The 12,232-nt window shown below is 43.9% G+C and overlaps 1 protein-coding gene across 1 annotated transcript in view; it reads right to left on the reverse strand.

The window, feature by feature from the left end:
* LOC310772881 (nck-associated protein 5-like) overlaps positions 1–11,786 on the reverse strand; it is a gene marked incomplete at both ends in the record, with an annotated part of 254,349 nt that extends 242,563 nt beyond the window's left edge. Inside the window, one exon of the mRNA XM_083632823.1 lies at positions 11,668–11,786. Coding sequence (XP_083488949.1) covers positions 11,668–11,786 — 119 coding nt within the window. The remainder of the gene's footprint in view (positions 1–11,667) is intronic.
* Between the last annotated feature and the right edge of the window lie 446 nt (positions 11,787–12,232).

Raw genomic sequence — 12,232 nt, forward strand, 5'->3', positions numbered from 1 at the left:
GCGGATCGAGGTCGGATCACGTTCTCACCACAAACGAACCGCACCAGAGTTCGTTTAAAGCGGACCGGGACCACCCTTTCTTGGCGATCTCGGTCCGCTTGTTTTGTCCCGCATCCGAGTGCGATTGCTGTGTTCACACTCCCCCAAACGAACCGCACCAAGGGGGAAAACGCTCTCTGCTTCGGAACAACTGCTCCAAACGAGATAGCTGAATACACCCTCAGACAAGCACCCGTAAATTCCACTGCGGGCTCCATTTAAAATGGCCCTACTTTTTCATACATGTACAGTAGCAATCACAATAAAACAGCACTTTGCCTTAAAGACAATGAATAGCCCGAAACGGGCTATTCATGTTCCTGAATGTTGCATAGTTTTCAATAACGAGGGGTTTTTGTCATGCGAGAGCGTGTCATTTCTGTTCTTCCGAATGTGTAATTATGGGGTTTCCACCCGTTGCCGGGAGAGGGCGCTGTTTCCATGCTGGGAAGTGGGGGAACAACAACGGCCATTTTCAATTGAAAAGACAGACGCGGACATGACAAAAACCCTCGGTATTGAAAGCTATGCAACATTCAAGAACACAAATAGCCCGTTGCGACGGACAACAACATTGTCTTTAAGGCAGGTAAAGTTTTATTGTGATTGTTACGCGTATAAAAAAGTAGGGCCATTTTAAATGGAGCCCACAGTGGAATTCGCGGGTGCTTGTCTGAGACTCCGACAAGAGAATTGAAGGCGGAGGATCAGTTCTGAGGACACCACAAAAACATCAGTCCTCTCTCCCCCTCTTTGTTTGTTTGTAATGGGTAATTATGCCAGAGTATTGCGTCAGATGCAACACACTGCTCCATGTCAAGATTACATTTCAGTTTGATCCGTTTCCTGGAGATTAGGGGAGGAAGTAAAGCCCACAGCTTCCCTTGGATGCAGAGATAGGGGCGGGGGTATAGGAAATTGAGAGCAAATGATTCAAATGGATTATAGCACTGTGCTTGATTGCGCAGACTCAGGACATGTTGACACCATCTCCCTAAGGGCACACCCAGCGCGATGGATGAGGTAGTGGATGGATCGGAAGTGACAAAGATTAACCAAACACATTAAAAGACAGATATCAGGAAGGCCCAGATAAGGGCAGGCGATAAAAAACACAAGGAAACTCCTATCCTATCTCTGACACTCAAAGAAAGCAAACAAGAGTCACTCTGAGTCTGCGCTGGCAGTTGCAGCCAAACTGAAACAGACACACTCAAAGAATCTGACGTGAGGAACACCGAGACCAGAGCAAATCGAGTCCTAATCAAAACCAAGTCCAAAATAGGCAATAAACAGAGTACTGTACATTTCTTTCCAAAGGAAAAAACGAAAATAATGCTTACGGACTTTCTTAAGGAACCAAGTTGTAGATCTGTCTGCAGCTCTGCACTAAACTAAATATCCAACTCATGAATAGGAATTTGACTAGTCCATGCATAGAAGATTTTAAGGATCATTACATACAAAGTTTTGTTGTGATGCTTTTAAATGTCCATTTTATTCTCTTTTATTCTTTTATTTTCCTGTCATCCATTTTATGTGAAGCACTTTGAATTGCCTCTGTGTATGAAATGTGCTACACAAATAAACTTGACTTGACTTGACAAAGGTTGAAATAATCTAAATTGTTTGTAGTGTAACATCAATAAGCCAAACATCAATAAAATACACCATTTTACTTTAGAAGTGATGACTTGCAGCTACTGGAAGCCAAGTTATCGACAGGCAAATCATGTACTTTTCATGTTCCTTTCATAATGTTACATAATTTTTACGAGTCAACATAGCTAAGATAGCACTAATTGAGTAGCGTTAATTAACGATAAAGAGAAACACATTGTTGTTTAGATGTTTATTCCTGTAGTGTAAAAGCTGCAGAGAACTGGGAAACTTTGAACGGCTGTAATCAATTTGTCATAAATTTTGCGCTTGCCAGGTGGAAATAAAATCACATTAGCAGAGAAACAAGAAAGCATGGAAATCTGTTTGGCTGTCGACGGCTGATGATTGTGAAAAGTTCAGCTGTGAGCGACTTTCACAGCTGATATAAGTTTGTTGACCGTCCACACATCAACCAAGTCTCCCTGGCCCCTCAGATCTCTAGCAAATTAATGAGCATCTGCTGACTTGATGATGGTGTTGCTCACAGTGTTGAAGCATGATGACAGTTAGACAAATGCTTTTTCACCCACTGGTGGGGTGACTAAGCTTTCCTATGTGAAAATAACTTGAGCACTTGAGGCTCAGATCCAATAGCCTACTGTTGGATCAGATTCAATAGCCTACTTTGGATCTGATCCAATAGCCTACTGTTGGATCAGATTCAATATCCTACTGTTGAATCAGATTCAATAGTGTACTGTTGGATCAGATCCAATAGCCTACTGTTGGATCAGATTCAATAGCCTACTGTTGGATCAGATTCAATAGCGTACTGTTGGATCAGATCCAATAGCCTACTGTTGGATCAGATGCAATAGTCTACTGTTGGATCAGATCCAATAGCCTACTGTTGGAACAGATCCAATAGCCTACTGTTGGATCAGATCCAATAGCCTACTGTTGAATCAGATTCAATAGTGTACTGTTGGATCAGATCCAATAGCCTACTGTTGGATCAGATCCAACAGCCTACTGTTGAATCAGATTCAATAGCCTACTGTTGGATCAGATCAGATCCAATAGCCTACTGTTGGATCAGATCAGATCCAATAGCCTACTGTTGGATCAGATCCAATAGCCTACTGTTGAATCAGATTCAATAGCGTACTGTTGGATCAGATCCAATAGCCTACTGTTGGATCAGATCCAATAGCCTACTGTTGGATCGAAAAATCAAATGTGCAACTTTGTGTTCTATTCTTTTTCTTCTTTTTTGATCAAGTTTGTATCTGATTTCCCCTCCTGTTTTCTTCCCAATTGTACTTGGCCAATTCACTGAGGGTATGCCAGTTGTTGCTCCACCCCCTCTGCTGATCTGGGGAGAGTTGTAGATTAGCACATGCTTCCTCCGATACATGTACAGTCACCAGCCACTTCTTTTCACCGGACAGTAAGGAGTTTCACCGTGGGAGGATCACGCTATTTCCCCTGGTCCCCCCCCCTCTCCCACCCACCCCCGGAACAGGTGCCCAGACCGACCAGAGGAGGCACTAGTGCAGCGACCAGGACACATACCTTTAATCCGGCTTCCCACCCGCAGACACGGCCAATTGTGCCTGTAGGAACGTCTGACCAGGCCAGAAGTCCCACTGCCAGGTATTCTCTGCGGTGGTACACGAGTGCTTTTACCTCCTTACGCCCCCCCGTCTTATATTATTTTTCATAGAACCAGCAACATAGTTTTTCCTACGATCACAGCAACGCCACTTTGGCCTTTCTGCCATTTCTCTGGCCTTTCTTACCACTCGCAGCACACCTCCCTTCCCATTCCCTCTGATGATTTACACCAAAAGCAATTACTGATTATGTTAAAGCGGTCTAGTGTTGACCTACAGAGTGACACGCGTCGACGCCTATAGTCCACACGGCCCCCAGCCAGCCAGCCAGCCAAGCCAGTCGGCCAGCCAGCCAGCCAGCGGGGTGGAAAGGATACAATCAAAGGAGGCCAAGGAGGACGCTGACATCTGGGAGTCTTTGTGCTATAGGCCTAATTAGATGGCAGGGTGAAGGGAGGAGGCACAGAGGAACAGTGTGTGTGTGTGTGTGTGTGTGTGTGTGTGTGTACAAACCGGGGGGGGGGGGGTTCGGGGACGGACTCTCTTTTTTAACATCTGCTCCAGGAACAAGGGAGGACCCAGCTGAGGTCACCCAGCTCCAGACAGCTCTGCACTACAGCAGGGATAATGCGAGGGGGATAACAGCTTAATGATAACACTTAAACCCATTGAGAGAGCCTTGTACCGAAAAACAGACCGCGAGGCTTGCGGATAAATGGCGATAATAAGCCCCGGATCGTCCATGAATATGGATTGTCATGGCTCAATTTGATACTGTTTTTTTCTATATTAGCCGCACCTCAATTGACATGCCGGAGTCTGAGAAAAAATGGCACAGCTGTGCGCTTATGACAATCACAGCTTTCACTGGCACCCTTATCTTAATTTCGTCTGAGGTCGCAGCCGAAATAATCTTACAGATACAGTACAGGTCTACAGAGGAAACATCGTTGCCCCGCCTCATGGCTTTTGACTCGTAAGTGTGTGTTACTGAGGCCTATTGACAATACTGCCCTTTGTACCCAATACAGTTAGGCATTCACCCGCACGGCATTAGCCTTTCCACACAAGCGCCGCCGCAAGTAAGTTGTCTTTATCATGGTAAAGTTCAAACAGAGATATCAAGTGGCTGAGCTGTGTGGCTTGAACTTTGCCCTCCCATCCCAAGTCATGAAACAAAACCTTTCATTGCAGAGTAATTGCGATGGAATTTGCGAAAAGCAATCTCTCCGGTGTGTCCGTTTGAATAGCCTACATTTGCTATTACACTGTGAATTGATTTGGTCATGGCCTATACGTCACGCTGCTATACGATCAATGATGGAACAAACACATTTAAGCAAATATTTCAATGGCCATCTGGAGTCAAAAGAGAGCGGAAAAGAAAGAAAGAGAGAGAGAGAGAGAGATGGGGGAGATTCCAGACGTGCATTTTGCATGCGTTTTCAATTAGTGCTCACATCTATTACAAAGCTTTTCAGTGCAATGAAAACACAGAGGTCTAGGGAAGAAAAGCCTCTCGGCCAAACAGTGACTCGGACCTCGGTCATCATACCTCCCCCCAAAAAGAGCAATGCCAGGAAGTGCCAGCCAGCAAGGCAGCCTGAAAATTAATGATGGGGGGGGGGGGGATTGGACATTGATTGGTGCACCTCCCTCTGCACCAGGAACCAATTCATTATGTCTCCATGCCCCACGCCTGCCTGGAATGGAGGAGGGGGACGCCGAAACGGGGTCAGGGCCGAAGCACCCCCACAGTAAAGAGCCTACTTTTTTTAATGAGTCATCCAGATTGCCGTGTCCGGGGAGGGGAATGAATGGCCGGGATGATTATACGTTTAAGTCTCACTTTTAATTCACCCGCTACACAGGGGGAAATGGGAGGCGACAGTGGGGAGGAGGAAAGGGGGGGGGGGGGTGCTATTACTTTTCATTCATTGAGGGGAAAATTGAAGCATGCAAGTGTCTGATGTGGGGTTTAGTGTGTACAGAGAGAGGTCCATCTGTATTCTAGCTGCACAGATGGTGTATGCTGATCGGATGTTTGAGTCCCTCTGCTGGTCAGCCTGTCTGCTCCTGCCCTCTGCATGTGCCACTGCACTGGGCACCACCAGGACAGTCTGCCACCGCCAAAGGGATTTTTTTTTATTTAGCGCTTCAAACAATAAGGTGAATCTTTAGCTTATGGAATGTTGTTGTTTTTTAGGGATGCTCAATAGCACGGCATCGGCCCAAAGCTAACATTTCTACCGATATGACTGGCCGATAAAGTTATGCGTTAATTATGCACAAATGCTTGCTGGTCAAATTTGTTCTGGTTGTGGTGGCTATTGTCAGGATTGTCTCAGGGAGAGGCCATCATCCAAACCTTTGTAAGTAGGATGAATCTTAGTTTTGTCTGAAAGAGAATGTTACATACATAAAAATATGGCATGTTCAAAGTTCAAAGTAGTTTTCTTATTTTGCCTAGTGTATTGAAAAGCATTGTATTTACAGTATGTCTGCATCTGTCAGTAGGCATAATAATGTGTTCATTCCACTACAGGAGAGACTTGATGTTCTCTGAAATTAAGTGGGGGAAAATGCGTGCATATATCGGCATCAGCCATATCGCCATATTGGATATCGGCAAAAAAAATCTAATATCGCGCATCGCACCCTTGTTGTTTTTATGTTGATGCTTTTAAATAGTCAGCAAAACCACCAATTAAGCTCTATACTAAGCCTGCGTCTGTGCTTATGGTCGCTGTCATGGTGTGCCGCTGTTATAACACGGGGGTGATCATGGCAAGTTTAATTTGAAGAAAGTATTTCTCACACGGGTGTGAATATGTTGAGGGCTACTGTGGAGGTCGAAGGGTTGCTTTAACAGTCACTTTTAAAATGAATGTGGATGGTGTTAATGACCACATTTACACGCACACGAAAGAATGACAATAATGCGAGAAAGGCCATATCCATGTTAACAACATACTCAGATTATGTAGTAGGCTATATATACTGATTTATTGAGTACGATTATGCTCTTTGACAGAAGTGTAACTCTGATTTTACTCGCATTAATAGAGACCAGTCAGAACACATGCACATCTTAAGATTCAAGATCAAGGGGAGGTTTAATTAAGTTTGATTAAGTTCATCTGTAATTGGCTGAAAAAGACAATAGGTCTACTTGCAATAACCAGATGTCACATGTAAACTGGGCAACAAGGGGAGGTTTCACTTTATAGTATCATGCAAGTGGCTTGATTGCAAATAGTCTTACTTGGACTATTGCTAATAGTCACATTATTGTGCACAGGTAAACACAGAAGTTGTGTTAAGGCCCAATTATGCTCAACGTACTCTGCGTTCATTACGTGCGTAATTCTGCACTTTTTCTGAGAGCTTACGGATAGTCCTACGGATGAAACGGAGCAGTACCACACACACAAACACATTTGACTCTGTACTGCCCACTAGTGGATGTATTGCTTAACATGATACCAACGTGAAAGACGCATGGAAGTACATTATGTGGGCATTGACGGGTACATCATTTGAAACGGACGCATTTATTTTCGGACGAAAATGGATGATGAAATGAGCTCTTGTGTTTGCGTAAAATGAAGCCTGTGGTTTTCTAATTTATTTGCTTATAGCTTTAGTTACCTCTACCAAGGAGATAGACAGATTTTCATGAAACATCTAAACTACCTTCATGGAAAGGTGTAGCATGCGCCAAAGAAAGAACCCATTACATTTTGGAGCAGATCCGGATGAGACTCACAAACACGCAATATTAGCACAAACACGCAATAATAGCATATCCGATTTGACTCAGGAACAAGCAATTCATAGCAGACTGGACTATTGGCCTTGCGCTCTCCGAGTTCCCTTTGTTATTGTGATTGTAAAAAACTGAAGCCAGGATAAAACCTTACTGGAAAGACAAACTCTCAAAGCCAATGAGAATACAGCTGATGAGTCCTGCCACACACAGGTTGTCAACTACAGTAAACACACCGGTGTACCACACACTGAAAGACAAGGAGGAAATGAATGCAGAATGAAAGATGGGCCTCAAGCTATATGTGTGTGTATATATATAACTGTGTATATATATAGTTATATAACTGTATATATATATATAGTTATATATATATATATATGATATATATATAGTTTTATATATATATACAGTATATATATATATATATAGTTATATATATATATATATATATATAGTTATATATATATATATATATATATATATATATAGTTATATAGTTATATATTCAATCAGTATTCAACAAAGGAAGCTCCTCTGCCTTTTATTACAGTCACAAAGCAGTGAGACATGCAGGGCCAACATGAGGCATTTGCTAATGTGCTGCATGTTTGCAATAAGCGAGATATGTGTCACTCTGTTCTGCATTAGATATGTGTCACTCTGTTCTGCATTAGATATGTGTCACTCTGTTCTGCATTAGATATGTGTCACTCTGTTCTGCATTAGATATGTGTCACTCTGTTCTGCATTAGATATGTGTCACTCTGTTCTGCATTAGATATGTGTCACTCTGTTCTGCATTAGATATGTGTCACTCTGTTCTGCATTAGATATGTGTCACTCTGTTCTGCATTAGATATGTGTCACTCTGTTCTGCATTAGATATGTGTCACTCTGTTCTGCATTAGATATGTGTCACTCTGTTCTGCATTCTTAATTGGCTGTGGTTACATTCACATAATGACATTCATCCCCAGATGCTCTGATTCTGACTTCGTAAGCGTTTTCCACATTCTACAATGTGGCTTTGACTATGCGAGCAGGTGGCAACGCCTGCGACGAGCCAAACTTCATGCGTTTTTGTCCTTAGCAATACATTTTTTACAATTACAAAATGTACAAAAGGCCCTCTCAGCCAGGCTGTCTCTTTGAAGGTATACATCGCCAATATTTGACTTCCTTGTTCCATAAAGCCTGTCAAACGTGACCGATGTTCCATCCAGTCGGGCTGAGACGACTGAAAAGACTGGTTCTCAGTTGTACGCTGTGTAAATAGCAAAATGACTTCCTAACCAAAATCAACAAACAAAAGGAAAATCAGGTCTGCTAACAAGAAGTGTGCTGCTCAGAGCAGTGTTGTAGTCGAGTCGAGTCGGACTCAGACTCGAGTCCTGGGCACATTTTCAGGACTCGTCGTGTTTCGACTTGGACTTGAGCACTGATGACTCGGACTGATGACTCAGACTTGGAATCGAGCATTCATGCATTCAGAAGTTGGAGAGGAGGACTTGGAATTGTTCATTGATAAAAGAAAAAGTTGTTTTGGTTATTTTTTTTAATAGGCCCTAATTATTTGGCATAAGATATTGATAGCTATATTAATAGTGACAACATTATTCAATTTCGTGAAAGGGCAGGCACGTGTGTTCCACCTACGTGTGGATTCACGCTCATGTTCAGTAAGTGCACGTTCACACCATACTTCAAAGCAACGCCAAAGCCACGCAGTTTCAATTCAGCGTCCTTGTTAAGAGGAAAGTCCGTTCACACCGGCCGCACGCCACACCACGCTGACGCCACGCCAAAGCCATGTTGATCCGATAGTTTCAGCTTCTGTTCTATTTTCCAAGCGTGCCGCGCGCTGATCCCGAGCTGCCAGGCAGACAGTCAATGCAATTTGTGAGGGGTGGGAGGGGCCGGAGCAGCAGCTCCGAGCCGGCCGCTGAGGAAAAGAGACCACTGGTGTGAGCGCTTTGGCGTCAGATCAGCTTGAGTCTGCTTCAAGCTTCAGTTCGGCATGGCTTTGGCGTATGGTGTGTTCGGGCCACTAACTCTCATGTTCAGGACTCTGACTCAGGTATTGGGGCCTCGACTTGGACTCTTTGGTGACTTGGACTTGTACTTGAACACTGGGGACTCAAGACTCAATGTGGACTCGAGATAGTGACTGGACTACAACACTGGCTCAGAGTCTTTCAGCTGCAAAGACGCTACCAGAGCTTGTCTGAGTGGCTTTAAATCTTGTTTAGTCAGCAGTACTTAGCAGACAATTTAATGTGAGTGTTTAAAAAGGAGGGAGGGTTTGGAGGTCTGGTGAACAAAAAAAAGAAAACAATGAAGCGAATGTCGTCATCTTGTTCATGAGGGAGTCCCTGCAGTTCCCCGGGCTTATCCCAACCCGAACATAACAGACGCGTAGGAAGCCGTATTACATCCTGGAACAAATCAAATGGGCTTCCTGTCCCGGGACGCGCCACCATGACCCGACTCTCTGCTGAACTGGCTCGTGATGGCGGGTTCAGGGGGGAAAGGGGAAAAAAACAAAGTCAGAAAAACACTTTGCCAAAAGGGCCCAGGGGGCAGTGAGCCGAGAGGGCAGAGGAATTTTCCAACCCTTATCAAAATACACAACTATGTGGAATGTATGTGAGCATCATGTGACGGCAACGAACGCACACACACATTTCATCACCGGGCTGCTGACAGCATGAGAAACAACATGCGTGTGTGTGTGTGTGTGTCCTGCATGCATGTGTGGCAAGATCTTACCCGTTTCCAATGTCTATCACATGCAGAGCCAGCGTGACCTCTCCGCTCTGCATCGCTTCACTCTATCAATAGTTAAGGTTTTTGCCGGGTGTGTTCTCAGGCCTGTTCTCAGTGTGTTTATTTAACATTTGTTCATGTGGACTTTTTCTTTTTTTTCTTTTATTTTATCATGCCAAAATAACGTCTATTATCATATGTCTGGAAAATGTTATCTTGAAATTGTGCTTTGTGCTTGCAAGCTACAGTAGCTAGCTAAATGGCTATAGCTGTTTGGGTGCAATCTGGGAATCCATCGGTTTGAATTAATTTTTTTTGCAAATCGAAAATCTGTCCTGAGACATTAATTTGGGTGTGATAGCACAGGTAAGCTAGCAAGCTGCCAGCTAGAGCTAAAATACAGTATTTAGGCTTCTTCAGCCAAGACCAAAAAGCTCTGTCACTTTCCTCCATACATTATTTAACATTATTTTAGTCGAACTAGGAGCACAACATTTTGAGGGCTGACTTTTTGTCCAAAGTGGTTCTAGTATACGGCCGTTGAGCTCATTTGCTTAAAATTAAAATACTTTTTCTTTAAAGCTTCTCGTTACAATATAGTAGGCCCGAGTTGCGATGCCACCTATCCCCTTAGGCCCCACGCAAATTGTTCCTCGTGACATGGCCTAAACCATATCTATGACGTAAACCATATCTGTGACCTAAACCATATCTGTGACCTAAACCATATCTATGACCTAAACCATAGATATGACCTAAACCACATCTATGACCTAAACCATAGATATGACCTAAACCACATCTATGACCTAAACCATAGATATGACCTAAACCACATCTATGACCTAAACCATAGATATGACCTAAACTATATATGTGACCTAAACCATAGATATGGCCTAAACCATATCTATGACCTAAACCATAGATATGGCCTAAACCATATCTATGGTTTAGGCCATATCTATGACCTAAACCAGGGGTGTCAGACTCATATTAGGTAGAGGGCCGGATTTGTTCAACTGAGACCTCATGGGGGCCGGATTTTTTTTTTTACTAAAATCAATTCGACTCATTTACCCATTTACTTCACAAAATAAATACTGCTCTTTCCATTTCTCTTGAAACTGCCTGCATTCCGTGTCAACCTTTCTCTTTTTCGACAGCATCTTGTTGATTCCTTTGTTTTTTGGTAGGTAGCCGAACGCGCCATTCAATTCCAGCGTGGCATCATGGCGGCTTTGTTTACACCTGATGACCTACTGACATACTTCCTTGTAGTGCAGGTTAATTAACTTATGAATGAACTCTTAGCTTGCTTATTAGCCACACGTAGGTCATGATAATGGGGTGCGAATTTAATAATAAAAAATAAATAAATAAATAAATAAATATTCCAAAACATCTCGCGGGCCGGATGAAACCTGCCCGCGGGCCGGATCCGGCCCGCGGGCCGTATCTCTGACATCCCTGACCTAAACCATATCTATTCCCTAAACCATAGATATGACCTAAACCATAGATATGGCCTAAACCATATCTGTGACCTAAACCATATCTATGGCCTAAACCATATCTATGACCTTAACCATATCTATGGCCTAAACCATATCTATGACCTAAACCATATCTATGGCCTAAACCATAGATATGGCCTAAGCCACACATATGGCCTAAGCCATATCTATGACCTAAACCATATCTATGGCCTAAACGACGAATGGAGGGTAACCGTTCGCATTGTGAAATCGGTGACGACGTGCAGCAGCAGCTACCGTGAGAGCAAATATCTTCACTTCTCTATCAGGCAGTTTATGAACCTACAGCTCAGATACTCACAATGTCACAACACAAACAGGACTCCAAACTTACGGTGTGCCAGGAGGATCCGCTCCACTCAACAGGCCCCTGGCTCCCAGGTCCTCGGAGGTGTTGTGGGTAGGAAGACAACGTGTTGATGTGGAATGTCCTTTGAAGGCAGCTGAAAACATGCTGTCGTAAATTCCCCGGGAAGCGTTATTTGCAGGGGAAGCCACACACCCTGACACACACACACATCACAAACACACCGACACACACTGCAGACAGTCTCTCACACACTATCTGGGCTGCCAGTGCTGGAACCTCTGCTGCAACACCCAGTAAAGACTTGTAAATAGAAGGGAGGAGGGGTGGAGGAGGGGTGGAGGAGGGGTGGAGGAGGGGTGGGGCGGGAGGAGGAGGGGTGGGGCGGGAGGATAAGGAGAGTGAGGAGAAGTTCCACATTACATCACCGGCAGCTGTTGACAGGCTTGTGTTTATTAACTAACTGCCAGGGCTGGAGGAGTCACACCACATGGCATATGCTCTCTCACACACACACACACACACACACACACACACTTGCAAACGTTCACAAGGCATGCACTGGCCTCTCAAAACCTCGGTTGACAGACAC

The sequence above is a fragment of the Poromitra crassiceps genome (assembly GCF_964638095.1).
Source record: "Poromitra crassiceps genome assembly, chromosome: 3".
NCBI lineage: Eukaryota > Metazoa > Chordata > Actinopteri > Beryciformes > Melamphaidae > Poromitra > Poromitra crassiceps.